Source organism: Ranitomeya imitator, chromosome 3 (genome assembly GCF_032444005.1).
Source record: "Ranitomeya imitator isolate aRanImi1 chromosome 3, aRanImi1.pri, whole genome shotgun sequence".
NCBI lineage: Eukaryota > Metazoa > Chordata > Amphibia > Anura > Dendrobatidae > Ranitomeya > Ranitomeya imitator.
Window position 1 is genome coordinate 839,297,524 of NC_091284.1, and position 17,159 is coordinate 839,314,682.

The 17,159-nt window shown below is 49.3% G+C and overlaps 1 protein-coding gene across 1 annotated transcript in view; it reads right to left on the bottom strand.

Moving 5' to 3' along the window:
- Positions 1-407: 407 nt before the first annotated feature.
- The window catches only part of LOC138671421 (sodium-dependent proline transporter-like), a 74,560-nt gene continuing 57,808 nt past the window's right edge, over positions 408-17,159 (bottom strand). The window contains exons 6-15 of the mRNA XM_069759588.1: positions 16,830-16,968; positions 16,621-16,755; positions 8,819-8,922; positions 8,449-8,573; positions 8,214-8,326; positions 5,874-6,008; positions 5,319-5,418; positions 3,563-3,681; positions 2,582-2,755; positions 408-1,333 (exon numbers count right to left, since the gene is read on the bottom strand). Of these exons, the coding sequence (XP_069615689.1) occupies positions 1,175-1,333; positions 2,582-2,755; positions 3,563-3,681; positions 5,319-5,418; positions 5,874-6,008; positions 8,214-8,326; positions 8,449-8,573; positions 8,819-8,922; positions 16,621-16,755; positions 16,830-16,968 (1,303 nt within the window). The 3' untranslated portion in view covers positions 408-1,174. The remainder of the gene's footprint in view (positions 1,334-2,581; positions 2,756-3,562; positions 3,682-5,318; positions 5,419-5,873; positions 6,009-8,213; positions 8,327-8,448; positions 8,574-8,818; positions 8,923-16,620; positions 16,756-16,829; positions 16,969-17,159) is intronic.

Below are 17,159 nucleotides of genomic sequence, written 5' to 3' on the forward strand. Positions count from 1 at the left end.
ATGAGCTCCGACGCACACGAGCCCCAGCACATGAGCCCTGACACACACGAGCCCCAGCACGCACGAGTCTCAACACACATGAGCCCTGACACACACGAGTCTCCGGACATGTGCCCCGACACGCACATGGCCTCCTCCACCAAACATTGAAAAGGTAATAACATCTTGGGTCTCGGTGACTAGAATTTTTTTTCCTCTTTTCATATTAAAAAAACAATGTAGTTGAGAGGACGGACGATGGCGTTACCGGGAATTGTCTGTGTGGACAGCAGCACTGAATATTGGCAGCAAAAGTCATTGAAAACCCCCCCAGGGAGATGGTGTATGTGGTCTCATGATCACATTCCACAGCTGGCGGCCCGGGGGTGGCTGTACGGTATGTTGCCCCCTGCTGCTTCCAAAATCACTTATTTTAATACAAATCGTTTAATTCCTGTTTACAAATAATCAGAACAGTCAAAACCATCACAAATGTTGAGTGACTCCCAAATCTACGAGTCCTTGTGGTCCCTGCAGAGCCCCCCAGTCTGCAGTCCGACACCGCGCTGATTCTGACCTCAGGTCTATCTAGTGCAATTCCCAGGAAGATGCTGCGGTGCCGGATCATGGAGAAGTCCGATGTTCTCTGGTTCATAGGCCTCCCCTGCCGCTGCTGACTCCTCTCCCACAGCACGGTCACTAGATCCGAGTGGATGATCGATAAACACATGGCCACTGAGGGCAGCAAATATCGGGAGTATTCCTCAGGTGAGCACCCCCATCCTCCAGCTGCGCCTCATCAATACAATATCCGACCCTTCCTGCTAGGACTGATGGCTGATTTTGTGTGGGGCCCGGGGTTCCTGATTTATAACTATAGCCAATAATTGCTATATTCTTGCTCCAGGAGGACGCTGTAGAGTCCGGCCGCCATACTTAGCCCCCCAGATGGCTTTGGCCAGATGTGACCCTATAACCAGTGTCTTGAGTAGAGAAGTCCCTTGTATGACAAGGACTGCGGAGGATGGTTCCCGCTGAGGGATCGTTATCCAGAGCTGACAGGACCGGCCGACATACAGAGGATATAAACATAACACCTCCTGCTGCAGAATGGACGGCTCGTACCCAGCGAGCATCCATCCCAAGATGGCAGCATGATGATTGAGAAGCCAGATGTTTATAGTCCCTGGACACCTCAGTCCTCGCTGCTGCCCCCATCCTGCCACGCAAGGTCACTGAAGTCCTGGTTGGTCAAATTCACGGTGTAGGGAACATCAATGATTTCATGAGTCTGATCCCGCTGCTCGCTGGAGGTGCGCCAAGAGTTCAGCGGCCGAAGGGAATTCTTGAATCTCTGGAAAGAGAAAAATATCGAATGACTTAACTATGGAACGGTGACGGGATGAGCACATGGGAGGACAAGGACATGACCACGCGGGTCGAGAGGAGGCAGGACGAGGACATGACCACATGGGTCGAGAGGAGGCAGGACGAGGACATGACCACATGGGTCGAGAGGAGGCAGGATGAGAACACAACAACGCGGGTCGAGAGGAGGCAGGACGAGGACACGACCACACGGGTCGAGAGCAGGCAGGACAAGGACACGACCACACGGGTCGAGAGGAAACAGGACGAGGACACGACAACGCGGGTCGAGAGCAGGCATGACAAGGACACGACCACACGGGTCGAGAGGAAATAGGATGAGGACACGAACACACGGGTCGTGAGGAAATAGGATGAGGAAACGACCACGCAGGTCGAGAGGAGGAAGGATGAAGACACAACCTCGCGAGTCAAGAGGAGGCAGGACCAAGACACGACCACGTGGGTCGAGAGGAGGCAGGACGAGGACACAACCATGCGGGTTGAGAGAAGGCAGGACGAGGACACGGCCATGCGGGTCGAGAGGAGGCAGGACGAGGACACAACCATGCGGGTTGAGAGAAGGCAGGACGAGGACACGGCCACGCGGGTCGAGAGGAGGAAGGATGAGGACACGACCTCGCGAGTCAAGAAGAGGCAGGACCAAGACACGACCACGTGGGTTGAGAGGATGCAGGACAAGGACACGACCACGCTGGTCGAGAGGATGCAGGATGAGGACACGACCACACGGGTCGAAAGGAGGCCGGACGACATAACCACTCTGGTTGGGAGGATTCAGATGAGGACACGACCACGCTGGTCGGGAGGATGCAGGATGAGGACACGACCACGCTTGTTGGGAGGAGGCAGGATGAGGACATGACCACTGTGGTCAGGAGGAGGCAGGATAAAGACATGACCACGCTGGTCAGGAGGAGGCAGGATGAGGACACGACCACGTGGGTGGAGTGGAGGAAATACGAGGACACGACTACGAGAGTGGGCAGGACAAGACGACGAGTGGGAGAGTGAGCAGGACGAGGATACGGTGGAGTGGTCGTGAGATGAGGACGTGGCAACACGGGGAGGAGAAAAGGACAAGCAGGACAGCCTTGCACTTGAGAGGCAATGGGACATTGACATTTGTGGTCGGTGTAGGACCAGGACACACTGACAATCGGGGAGGGGTGCGGAATAGGACATTTTCTGCACATCACCATTAATTACTCACATCAACAAGCGTTCCCGACTGCTGGAACATGGCGACTCCGGCCCAGATTGGAATCTGGATACAGCACAAGGTCCCCATGCAGACCCCCAGAGCCTTGCCCCAGCGGGGGTACTCATAGTGGCCGTAGTGGAGGGGGGTGTTGTACATTTCCATGAAGATGTAGAAAAGAATAAACTGCAAAGAAGAAAAACAAGTAACAGAAAAGTGCAGGCAGTGTTCACTGTGACCACTAGAGGGCAGACATTGTGTCGCCTGTATTCCACATCACCAGCAGAGGGCAGCATAAGGCGCAGAGCCACGTGCAGAGGACACTGTATACAGGGCGCAGAGCCATGTGCAGAGGACACTGTATACAGGGCGCAGAGCCACGTGCAGAAGATGCCATATCCAGGGCACAGAGCCACGTGCAGAAGACGCCATATACAGGGTGCAGAGCCATGTGCAGAGGACACCGTATACAGGGCGCAGAGCCACGTGGAGAGGACACCGTATACAGGGCGCAGAGCCACGTAGAGAGGACACAGTATGCAGGGCGCAGAGCCACGTGCAGAAGACGCCATATACAGGGCGCAGAGCCACGTGCGGAGGACACCGTATACAGGGCGCAGAGCCATGTGGAGAGGACACCATATACAGGGCGCAGAGCCATGTGCAGAGGGCACCGTATACAGAGCACAGAGCCACATGCAGAAGACGCCATATACAGGGCGCAGAGTCACGTGCAGAGGACACCGTATACAGGGCGCAGAGCCACGTAGAGAGGACACAGTATGCAGGGCGCAGAGCCACGTGCAGAAGACGCCATATACAGGGCGCAGAGCCACGTGCAGAAGACGCCATATACAAGGCGCAGAGCCACGTGCAGAAGACACCATATACAGGGCGCAGAGCCACGGGCAGAGGACACTGTATATAGGGCGCAGAGCCACGGGCAGAGAACACTGTATACAGGGCGCAGAGCCACAAATAGAGACCACTCACCAGCAGCAGGACGGGGGTGCAGAAGACCCAGCATGCCTTGAAGTACAGGAGGAGCTTGGTGCACCATGGGGGGCATCTGCAGCTCATGTCTATAATATCCTGGCAGAACTGGTTCACACCTGAAAAAATGTAAAAGAACATTTCAGTAAATGTCCATCAGCGGCCGAGCGCAGAGTATTCACAGCCCTCCTCTCCTAAAACACTCAGTGCTGCGGGAGGCCCAGCTCCCTCCACTATGTAAAGAGCGACGCCGCAGGGATGGAGGCCGCAGGGGCGGAGGCCGCAGAGCACAGCCTTGGATTGTGGAGCATTTCCCAGAATGAGCTCAATGTTTCGGCTCAGACACGTCTGTACTTTATTTCGTAGACTCAGGTGGTGACATGAAACCCGAACTCTGATTCTGAATTCTGTCAACTGCACAGATGGCACAAGTAAAGTTTCAGGGAAAACAGGATCAGACATGTCCAATGTCAACATGTCCGATATTTTGTTTTGTTTTGAATAGCGATAAGTTGCTACCAGGAAGAGGAGAAGAAGGAGGAGGAGAAGTGAAGAGGGAGGAGGAGGAGGAAGAGAAGTGAAGAGGGAGGAGGAGGAGGAGAAGAAGAAGATGAAGTGAAGAGTGAGGAGAAGAAGAAGAAGTAGTAGTAAAGAGTCAGGAGGAGGAGTGAAAAGTGAGGAGGAGAAGAAGTGAAGAGTCAGGATGAGGAGGTGGAGAAGTGAAGGGTCAGGAGGTGGAAAAGTGAAGGGTCAGGAGGAGGAGAAGAGTCAAAAGGAGAAGGGGAAGAGGAGGAGGAGGAGGAGGAGGAGGAGGAGGAGAAGTGAAGATTCCGTAGGAGGAGGAGGAGAACAAAGAGAATAGTCAGGAGGAGAAGTGAAGAGTCAGAAGGAGGAGGAGAAGAGTCAGCAGGAGGAGAAGTGAAGGGTCAGGAGTAGGAGAAGTGAAGTGAGGAGTCAAGAGGAGTAGAAGTTAAGAGGTAAAGGAAAAGTGAGGAGTCAGGAAGAGGAAAAGTGGAAACATGAGGAGTCTGGAGGAGGAAAAGAAGGATATGTGATGAGGAGATGGCGAAGTGAGAAGTTGTTGTCGTCGTCAGGAGTGGTCACTATGGGGATTTGTTGTCGAGAGTAGTAGTCAGGAGGAGGAGTTGTCAGAAGTGGTAGGAGTTATCAGAGGAGGAGTAATTGGGAGTTGAGAACAGTCATCAGGAGGAGGAATTGTCATGGTGATCAGTTGTTCAGAGTCATCAGGAGTCGGAAGGAGCAGGACAACAAGCGGAGGATGACATACTGGACTAGAGGAGAAAGTAGACAGAGGACAGTCTGGATAGGGGGAGGAGGAGAAGGACACTGGCCAGGCTGGAGGACACTGCGAGCAGCGATTTCCCCATTATTACCACTTTCTCGGCTCTGTATTTGTGGACCAGCAATGTAACCCTCAGTCTGTGACCTTTCATAATACCTTGCCATGTCAGTCTCCATAAGGAGGATCCTGGTCAGACGCCTCTGCCCCAGCCCAACCAGATCTCACACTTTGCACTGATGAGAGGGAGAACCCCGAAACACCGTGTCTGGCTTTTATCCTAAGTCATGTGACCAGGCTCGTTAGAGGGTCGATATTGACTTGTAGGATCTCTACTTCCAGTAGGTGGACCTGGATTTGTAGTCTTCTTCCTCTCTGAAGAGACAGCTTGCTTCCATAATCGCAGCACGCTTACTCTTCAGCACTCTGTGCTTTGTGTGGCCCCGGGACACTTACCGTAGAAGAAGGCGATCCCGAGACACATGAAAAGGGTGATGATGATGAGGCCGAAGCTTGTGCTGTAGGAGTCTATGAGGGTGAACCAGTAAATGCCGCCCTGTGGAGAGATGACACCTCAGTATGGTGCGCTGCCCCCCGATTCTCTCCGCAGGAGACCACCACACTCATCCATATCTCATCCATGTAGGTTTTGAGGCGTCACCATTATACACCTTCCCACCACTTCTTCCAGATCTCACAGGTGTTACTATTGGGGGGTGTTGATTTTGGGGTCGTCTCCCCATCATGTCACTCATGTTTTGGGGTGTCACTATTGTAGGGGTCTTAGACGTGGATTAGGGTAATTTTGGAAAGCGGCTCTCTTGGGGGTGTTCCGTATTGGAAGGCGGTAATATTTGGGAGTACTTAGTATCGGGGGTGGAGAGTCTTAGTTTTGGAGGGGTCTCACTAGTTGGGATCTGATGTCAGACAGTCTCAGTAGGTCGATCATTAAATACTATTCATGTTTTGGGTTGCTGATATTGTGGGGGTGTCAGTCCTGAGGGGTCTTACATCAGTAACGAGCAGGAGCCCCATCAGATAGAAGAAGAAGCAGAGTCCGGCCAGGAACAGAATCTTGCGCTTCCACTCGCGCAGAGACGGGAACTCGTCCAGGACGGCGGTCGTGATCCCCTCCATGTTTCCAAACTGATGAGAAGAACAAAAGATAATGAGCTCCTGGATCCCCCCAAATGCATCGTCTCCCTGAGACACCGGGCTGGAGATGCCACTCATCTCGGGGGGGTCAGGAGTACATATCAGGGGTTGGGTGTACGTCTCAGGGAGTAGTGGGGAGTACATTTTTGGGGTCAGTGTACATCTCGGGGTGAGGGGTGGGGACTACATATCAGGGGTTGGGTGAACATCTCGAGGGTAGTGAGGTGTACATCTTGAGGGGGATCGGGTGTACATCTCTGAGTACATCTCGGGGGGTCCGATATACACTTGGAGGGGTTGGGTGTACATCTGAGTACATCTCGGGGGGGGGGGGTCGGGATTGCATCTCGGGGGTGTAGTGGGAAGTGTATCTCGGGGGGGGTCAGGATTACATCTCTGAGTACATCTCGGGGGGGTCGGGTGTACATCTCTGAGTACATCTCGGGGGGTCGGATATACACTTGGAGGGGTCGGGTGTACATCTGAGTACATCTCGGGGGGGGGGGTCGGGATTGGATCTCGGGGGTGTAGTGGGAAGTGTATCTCGGGGGGGGTCAGGATTACATCTCTGAGTACATCTCGGGGGGGTCGGGTGTACATCTCTGAGTACATCTCGGGGGGGTCGGGTGTACATCTCTGAGTACATCTCGGGGGGGGGGGGTCGGGTGTACATCTCGGGGGGTTCGGGATTGCATCTCGGGGGTGTAGTGGGAAGTGTATCTCGGGGGGGTCAGGATTACATCTCTGAGTACATCTCGGGGGGGTCGGGATTACATCTCTGAGTACATCTCGGGGGGGTCGGGTGTACATCTAGGGGGGGGGGTCGGGATTACATCTCTGAGTACATCTCGGGGGGGTCGGGATTACATCTCTGAGTACATCTCGGGGGGGGTCGGGTGTACATCTCTGAGTACATCTCGGGGGGGGGGTCGGGTGTACATCTCGGGGGGTTCAGGATTGCATCTCGGGGGTGTAGTGGGAAGTGTATCTCGGGGGGGTCAGGATTACATCTCTGAGTACATCTCGGGGGGGTCGGGATTACATCTCTGAGTACATCTCGGGGGGGTCGGGTGTACATCTAGGGGGGGGGTCGGGATTACATCTCTGAGTACATCTCGGGGGGGTCGGGATTACATCTCTGAGTACATCTCGGGGGGGGTCGGGATTACATCTCTGAGTACATCTCGGGGGGGTCGGGATTACATCTCGGGGGTGTAGTGGAAAGAACATCTCGGGAGGTCAGGATTACATCTCAGGGGGCGTAGTGGGGTGTACATCTCAGGGGTGGTCGGGTGAACATCTCGGGGGGGTCAGGATTACATCTCTGAGTACATCTCGGGGGGGTCGGGATTACATCTCTGAGTACATCTCGGGGGGGTCGGGTGTACATCTAGGGGGGGGGTCGGGATTACATCTCTGAGTACATCTCGGGGGGGTCGGGATTACATCTCTGAGTACATCTCGGGGGGGGTCGGGATTACATCTCTGAGTACATCTCGGGGGGGTCGGGATTACATCTCGGGGGTGTAGTGGAAAGAACATCTCGGGAGGTCAGGATTACATCTCAGGGGGCGTAGTGGGGTGTACATCTCAGGGGTGGTCGGGTGAACATCTCGGGGGGGTCAGGATTACATCTCTGAGTACATCTCGGGGGGGTCGGGATTACATCTCTGAGTACATCTCGGGGGGGTCGGGTGTACATCTAGGGGGGGGGTCGGGATTACATCTCTGAGTACATCTTGGGGGGGTCGGGATTACATCTCAGGGGGCGTAGTGGGGTGTACATCTCAGGGGTGGTCGGGTGAACATTTCGGGGGGGTCGGGATTACATCTCAGGGGGCGTAGTGGGGTGTACATCTCAGGGGTGGTCGGGTGAACATCTCAGGGGGGTCAGGATTACATCTCGGGGTGCAGTGGGGTGTACATCTCAGGGGTGGTCGGGATTACATCTCTGAGTACATCTGGGGGGGGGGTCGGGATTACATCTCGGGGGGTCAGGATTACATCTCAGGGGTGGTCGGGTGTACATCTCGGGGGGTCAGGATTACATCTCGGGGTGCAGTGGGGTGTACATCTCAGGTGTGGTCGGGATTACATCTCTGAGTACATCTGGGGGGGGGGGGGTGGGATTACATCTCGGGGGGTCAGGATTACATCTCAAGGGTGGTCGGGTGTACATCTCGGGGGGTCACTTACCAAAGTGTCCACTCCCAGAGTGAAGAGCATCAGGAAAAACAGGATGGACCAGAAGATGGAGCCCGGCAGCAGAGCGAGGGCTTCTGGGTAAGCGACAAATGCCAGGCCCGGACCTGGTGGAGAAAAATGGAGGATTATGTGGCCTGTTAGATGGAGGACTATGTGGTGGTTAAGTGGACCGTTATATGGATGAAGTCACCAGTTGCTAAATACCGAGGACCCACTGATTACTGACCCGAGTCCGCCACTTCCCCCACCGGAACCTTCTTCTTCCAGGCCATGTGACCCAGCACCGAAAAAATGGCGAATCCTGCAAAGAAGCTGGTGCAGCAGTTCCCGATGGCGATGACCAGCGTGTCCCTGCGCGACATAACAGCCCAATGTGAATGGAGCCGAGGACACACACAGGCAAACAGCGCTATATACCGTATACAGGGCCGATATACCGCACACAACACAGGTCCGGACCTATCTGTAATGTGGTCGGTCGCCATGTTTAACCCAACACCCATCATCAGCACTTTCTACATAAGCTGGGCAGAGTACTACAGAGGGTTGGAGTTCCACCATCGCCCCCCACGGCCGGGATAGGAGCGCAACCTCACCTGATCACATTGTTATCAAACTGGTTGTACGAGGCCATGGAGAGCAGCCCCCCGAAACCGATGCCCAGAGAGTAGAAGATCTGAGACGCCGCGTCATTCCACACCTGAGGCACAAACATGGCGTGAGCGAGAGTTTACTAAACATAAGAGCACGGGAACACACAAAATGTGGAGGTCTAAAGCGTGGTGGTGGTACCGAGCGCTCTATGTGGCCAAAAGTGTTCCGGAACATGAAGCATTTCTCCCAGAACATTACTACACGTCCCCACGTTTTGTTATACTCAGGTTTATTTCTTTTGTGTGTTTTGGAACAACACAAAAAAAACAGAGAAAAAAAAAGACAAATTGGACAAAGTTTCACACAAAACCCCCATAATGGGCTGAACACAACTGTTGGCACCCTCCACTTACTATTTGGTCACCCCCTGTGGAATAAATAACTGATCAGTCGCTTCCTATAACCATCACAAGCTGCTTCCTCCTCTCAGCCGGGATCTTGGACTCTTCTCACAATCTGCTCCCGTCTAAGATTTCACCTTCTCCCAACAGCGATTGTGAGATCTCTCCTCAGGGGATCAATGGGGTTTAGATCCGGACTCATTGCTGCCACGTCAGAACTCTCCAGCGCTTTGTTTCCATCCATTTCTGGGGGCTTCTTGAAGTATGTTTGGGGTCATTGTCCTGCTGGAAGACCCGTGACCTAGAACACAATCCCAGCTTTCTGACACTGGGCACTACATTGTGACCCAAAACCGTTTGGCAATCTTCAGGTTTCGTGATTCCTTGTACACAGTCAGGGCACAGAGTGTCAGAGGCAAAAAACAAACAAACCCAAAACATCTTGGACCCTCCACCATATCTGACTGTAGGTGCTGTGTTCTTTTCTTTGTAGAACTCATTCCATGTTCAGTAAACAGTGGAATGATGTGCTTTACCAAAAGCTCTATATTGTCCTGCCCATTTTTGGGATTTTGCGTGATATGATGTCCAACTTGCCTTTTTATCTCAGTTTTTTTTGTGTGTTCCAACAGAAACAAAGGAACTAAATATGTATTAAAATGTGTGTAATTACAATCATTTTCTGGGGGAAATACTTCATGTTCTTACACAATTTCAAGGGTGCCAACACTTTAAGCCACGACTAATGTAAAGTTGGTACCTGAGCTCTCTATGTGCTGTATATAATGTAGAGGTGGTACCTGAGCGCTCTATGTGCTGTATATAATGTAGAGGTGGTACCTGAGCGCTCTATGTGCAGTATAGAATGTAGAGGCGGTACCTGAGCGCTCTATGTGCTGTATATAATGTAGAGGTGGTACCTGAGCGCTCTATGTGCTGTATATAATGTAGATTCGATACCTGAGTGCTCTATGTGCTGTATATAACGTAGTGGTGGTACCTGAGCGCTCTATGTACTGTATATAATGTAATGGTGGTACCTGAGCGCTCTATGTGCTGTATATAATGTAGAGGTGGTACCTGAGCGCTCTATGTGCTATATATAATGTAGTGGTGGTACCTGAGTGCTCTATGTGCAGTATATAATGTAGATTCGATACCTGAGTGCTCTATGTGCTGTATATAATGTAGAGGTGGTACCTGAGCGCTCTATGTGCAGTATATAATGTAGTGGTGGTACCTGAGCGCTCTATGTACTGTATATAATGTTGTGGTGGTACCTGAGCGCTCTATGTACTGTATATAATGTAGAGGTGGTACCTGAGCGCTCTATGTGCTGTATATAATGTAGAGGTGGTACCTGAGCGCTCTATGTACTGTATATAATGTAGAGGTGGTACCTGAGTGCTCTATGTGCAGTATATAATGTAGAGGTGGTACCTGAGCGCTCTATGTGCTGTATATAATGTAGAGGTGGTACCTGAGTGCTCTATGTGCAGTATATAATGTAGAGGTGGTACCTGAGCGCTCTATGTGCTGTATATAATGTAGAGGTGGTACCTGAGCGCTCTATGTGCTGTATATAATGTAGAGGCGGTACCTGAGCGCTCTATGTGCTGTATATAATGTAGAGGTGGTACCTGAGCGCTCTATGTGCTGTATATAATGCAGATTCGATACCTGAGTGCTCTATGTGCTGTATATAATGTAGTGGTGGTACCTGAGCGCTCTATGTACTGTATATAATGTAGAGGTGGTACCTGAGCGCTCTATGTGCTGTATATAATGTAGAGGTGGTACCTGAGCGCTCTATGTACTGTATATAATGTAGTGGTGGTACCTGAGTGCTCTATGTACTGTATATAATGTAGAGGTGGTACCTGAGCGCTCTATGTGCTGTATATAATGTAGTGGTGGTACCTGAGCGCTCTATGTGCTGTATATAATGTAGAGGTGGTACCTGAGTGCTCTATGTACTGTATATAATGTAGAGGTGGTACCTGAGCGCTCTATGTGCTATATATAATGTAGTGGTGGTACCTGAGCGCTCTATGTACTGTATATAATGTAGTGGTGGTACCTGAGCGCTCTATGTACTGAATATAATGTAGTGGTGGTACCTGAGCGCTCTATGTGCTATATATAATGTAGTGGTGGTACCTGAGCGCTCTATGTACTGTATATAATGTAGTGGTGGTACCTGAGCGCTCTATGTACTGTATATAATGTAGTGGTGGTACCTGAGCGCTCTATGTGCTGTATATAATGTAGAGGTGGTACCTGAGCGCTCTATGTGCTGTATATAATGTAGATTCGATACCTGAGTGCTCTATGTGCTATATATAATGTAGTGGTGGTACTTGAGCGCTCTATGTACTGTATATAATGTAGATTCGATACCTGAGTGCTCTATGTGCTGTGTATAATGTAGATTCGATACCTGAGTGCTCTATGTGCTGTATATAATGTAGAGGTGGTACCTGAGCGCTCTATGTACTGTATATAATGTAGAGGTGGTACCTGAGCGCTCTATGTACTGTATATAATGTAGAGGTGGTACCTGAGCGCTCTATGTACTGTATATAATGTAGAGGTGGTACCTGAGCGCTCTATGTGCTGTATATAATGTAGAGGTGGTACCTGAGCGCTCTATGTGCTGTATATAATGTAGAGGTGGTACCTGAGCGCTCTATGTGCTGTATATAATGTAGAGGTGGTACCTGAGCGCTCTATGTGCTGTATATAATGTAGAGGTGGTACCTGAGCGCTCTATGTGCTGTATATAATGTAGAGGTGGTACCTGAGCGCTCTATGTGCTGTATATAATGTAGTGGTGGTACCTGAGCGCTCTATGTGCTGTATATAATGTAGATTCGATACCTGAGTGCTCTATGTGCTATATATAATGTAGTGGTGGTACCTGAGCGCTCTATGTACTGTATATAATGTAGTGGTGGTACCTGAGCGCTCTATGTACTGTATATAATGTAGTGGTGGTACCTGAGCGCTCTATGTGCTGTATATAATGTAGAGGTGGTACCTGAGCGCTCTATGTGCTGTATATAATGTAGATTCGATACCTGAGTGCTCTATGTGCTATATATAATGTAGTGGTGGTACCTGAGCGCTCTATGTACTGTATATAATGTAGATTCGATACCTGAGTGCTCTATGTGCTGTATATAATGTAGAGGTGGTACCTGAGCGCTCTATGTGCTGTATATAATGTAGTGGTGGTACCTGAGCGCTCTATGTACTGTATATAATGTAGTGGTGGTACCTGAGCGCTCTATGTGCTGTGTATAATGTAGAGGTGGTACCTGAGCGCTCTATGTACTGTGTATAATGTAGATTCGATACCTGAGTGCTCTATGTGCTGTGTATAATGTAGAGGTGGTACCTGAGCGCTCTATGTACTGTGTATAATGTAGATTCGATACCTGAGTGCTCTATGTGCTGTGTATAATGTAGAGGTGGTACCTGAGCGCTCTATGTGCTGTATATAATGTAGAGGTGGTACCTGAGCGCTCTATGTGCTGTATATAATGTAGAGGTGGTACCTGAGCGCTCTATGTGCTGTATGTAATGTAGAGGTGGTACCTGAGCGCTCTATGTGCTGTATATAATGTAGAGGTGGTACCTGAGCGCTCTATGTGCTGTATATAATGTAGTAGTCGTACCTGAGCGCTCTATGTGCTGTAAATAATGTAAAGTTGGTACCTGAGCGCTCTATGTGCTGTATATAATGTAAAGTTGGTACCTGGGTGCTCTATGTGCTGTATATAATGTAGAGGTGGTACATGATCGCTCTATGTACTGTATATAATGTAGAGTCAGTACCTGAGCGCTCTATGTGCTGTATATAATGTAGATTCGATACCTGAGTGCTCTATGTGCTGTATATAATGTAGAAGTGGTACCTGAGTGCTCTATGTGCTGTATACTATGTGCAGTATATAATGTAGAGGTGGTACCTGAGCGCTCTATGTGCTGTATATAATGTAGAAGTGGTACCTGAGTGCTCTATGTGCTGTATACTATGTGCAGTATATAATGTAGAGGTGGTACCTGAGCGCTCTATGTGCTGTATATAATGTAGAAGTGGTACCTGAGCGCTCTATGTGCTGTATATAATGTAGAAGTGGTACCTGAGCGTTCTATGTGCTGTATATAATGTTGAGGTGGTACATGATCGCTCTATGTACTGTATATAATGTAGAGTCAGTACCTGAGCGCTCTATGTGCTGTATATAATGTAGAGGTGGTACCTGAGCGCTCTATGTGCAGTATATAATGTAGAGGTGGTACCTGAGCGCTCTATGTGCAGTATATAATGTAATGGTTGTACCTGAGCGCTCTATGTGCTGTATATAATGTAGAAGTGGTACCTGAGCGCTCTATTTGCTGTATATAATGTAGATTCGATACCTGAGTGCTCTATGTGCTGTATATAATGTAGAGGTGGTACCTGAGCGCTCTATGTGCTGTATATAATGTAGAAGTGGTACCTGAGCGCTCTATGTGCTGTATATAATGTAGAAGTGGTACCTGAGCGTTCTATGTGCTGTATATAATGTTGAGGTGGTACATGATCGCTCTATGTACTGTATATATTGTAGAGTCAGTACCTGAGCGCTCTATGTGCTGTATATAATGTAGAGGTGGTACCTGAGCGCTCTATGTGCAGTATATAATGTAGAGGTGGTACCTGAGCGCTCTATGTGCAGTATATAATGTAGAGGTGGTACCTGAGCGCTCTATGTGCTGTATATAATGTAGAGATGGTACCTGAGCGCTCTATGTGCTGTATATAATGTAGAGGCGGTACCTGAGCGCTCTATGTGCTGTATACAATGTAGAGGCGGTACCTGAGCGCTCTATGTGCTGTATATAATGTAGAGGTGGTACCTGAGCGCTCTATGTGCTGTATATAATGTAGAGGTGGTACCTGAGCGCTCTATGTGCTGTATATAATGTAGAGGTGGTACCTGAGCGCTCTATGTGCTGTATATAATGTAGAGGTGGTACCTGAGCGCTCTATGTACAGTATATAATGTAGAGGTGGTACCTGAGTGCTCTATGTGCTGTATATAATGTAGAGGTGGTACATGATCGCTCTATGTACAGTATATAATGTAGAGGTGGTACCTGAGCGCTCTATGTACAGTATATAATGTAGAGGTGGTACCTGAGCGTTCTATGTGCTGTATATAATGTAGAGGTGGTACATGATCGCTCTATGTACAGTATATAATGTAGAGGTGGTACCTGAGTGCTCTATGTGCTGTATACTATGTGCAGTATATAATGTAGAAGTGGTACCTAAGCGCTCTATGTGCTGTATATAATGTAGAAGTGGTACCTGAGCGTTCTATGTGCTGTATATAATGTAGAGGTGGTACATGATCGCTCTATGTACTGTATATATTGTAGAGTCAGTACCTGAGCGCTCTATGTGCTGTATATAATGTAGAGGTGGTACCTGAGCGCTCTATGTGCAGTATATAATGTAGAGGTGGTACCTGAGCGCTCTATGTGCTGTGTATAATGTAGAGGTGGTACCTGAGCGCTCTATGTGCTGTATATAATGTAGAGGTGGTACCTGAGCGCTCTATGTGCTATATATAATGTAGTGGTGGTACCTGAGCGCTCTATGTGCTGTATATAATGTAGAGGTGGTACCTGAGCGCTCTATGTGCTGTATATAATGTAGAGGTGGTACCTGAGCGCTCTATGTGCTGTATATAATGTAGAGGTGGTACCTGAGCGCTCCATGTGCTGTATATAATGTAGAGGTGGTACCTGAGCGCTCTATGTACTGTATATAATGTAGAGGTGGTACCTGAGCGCTCTATGTGCTGTATATAATGTAGAGGTGGTACCTGAGCGCTCTATGTACAGTATATAATGTAGAGGTGGTACCTGAGTGCTCTATGTGCTGTATATAATGTAGAGGTGGTACCTGAGCGCTCTATGTGCTGTATATAATGTAGTGGTGGTACCTGAGCACTCTATGTACTGTATATAATGTAGTGGTGGTACCTGAGCGCTCTATGTGCTGTATATAATGTAGATTCGATACCCGAGTGCTCTATGTGCTGTATATAATGTAGTGGTGGTACCTGAGCTCTCTATGTGCTGTATATAATGTAGATTCGATACCCGAGTGCTCTATGTGCTGTATATAATGTAGTGGTGGTACCTGAGCGCTCTATGTGCTGTATATAATGTAGAGGTGGTACCTGAGCTCTCTATGTGCTGTATATAATGTAGATTCGATACCCGAGTGCTCTATGTGCTGTATATAATGTAGTGGTGGTACCTGAGCTCTCTATGTGCTGTATATAATGTAGTGGTGGTACCTGAGCGCTCTATGTGCTGTATATAATGTAGATTCGATACCTGAGTGCTCTATGTGCTGTATATAATGTAGAGGTGGTACCTGAGCGCTCTATGTGCTGTATATAATGTAGAGGTGGTACCTGAGTGCTCTATGTGCTGTATATAATGTAGAGGTGGTACCTGAGCGCTCTATGTGCAGTATATAATGTAGAGGTGGTACCTGACCATTCTATGTGCTGTATATAATGTAGATTCGATACCTGAGCGCTCTATGTACTGTATATAATGTAGAGGTGGTACCTGAGCGCTCTATGTGCTGTATATAATGTAGATTCGATACCTGAGCGCTCTATGTGCTGTATATAATATAGAGGTTGTACCTGAGCGCTCTATGTGCTGTATATAATGTAGAGGTGGTACCTGAGTGCTCTATGTGCTGTATATAATGTAGAGGTGGTACCTGAGCGCTCTATGTGCTGTATTTAATGTAGAGGTGGTACCTGAGCGCTCTATGTGCTGTATATAATGTAGAGGTGGTACCTGAGCGCTCTATGTACTGTATATAATGTAGAGGCGGTACCTGAGCGCTCTATGTGCTGTATATAATGTAGAGGTTGTACCTGAGCGCTCTATGTGCAGTATATAATGTAGAGGTCGTACCTGAGCGCTCTATTTGCTGTATATAATGTAGAGGTGGTACCTGAGCGCTCTATGTACTGTATATAATGTAGAGGTGGTACCTGAGCGCTCTATGTGCTGTATAGAATGTAGTAGTCGTACCTGAGTGCTCTATGTGCTGTATATAATGTAATGGTCGTACCTGAGTGCTCTATGTGCTGTATATAATGTAATGGTCGTACCTGAGTGCTCTATGTGCAGTATATAATGTAGAGGTGGTACCTGAGCGTTCTATGTGCTGTATATAATGTAATGGTTGTACCCGAGTGCTCTATGTGCTGTATATAATGTAATGGTTGTACCTGAGTGCTCTATGTGCAGTATATAATGTAATGGTCGTACCTGAGTGCTTTATCTGACTGTATACAATATAATGGTCGTACCTGAGCGCTCTGCAATCTCTTCCAGTCAGCGGACAGGTAGAATCGGACGCCGTCTATAGACCCCTCCAGTGTTGCTCCCCGGATGATGAGAACGACCATGACGAAGTACGGAAATGTGGCTGTAAAATACACAATCTGTACATAGCCGAGTGGTGAGAATGGCGCAGAAGCACGGGGGGTGAGGGACGGATAGCGGGGCGACTTCTCACCTTTCCAGAGCTGCGGATTCCCTTTATCATACAGAGGAAGATGATGATCCAGGCCGCCAGCAAGCACAGAGCGAGCTCCCAGCGCACAGGGCCAGGATTACTGAGGCCTGAACTGTGCACAACGCCCAGCACCTTCTCACTGCAACCACAGGGGGCGCAACGCGTTATTACACATTTACTGTTACATACAAAGCAAGCAGAGGGAGACGCAGTGCACAGCTCTCGACGGAGACAGGAGCCCTGAAGGGAAAGCAGCATACATGGCACTCTGCAGATGCAGACGACCGCTGCGCTCTAGAGGCGGCCATACATGGCACTCTGCAGATGCAG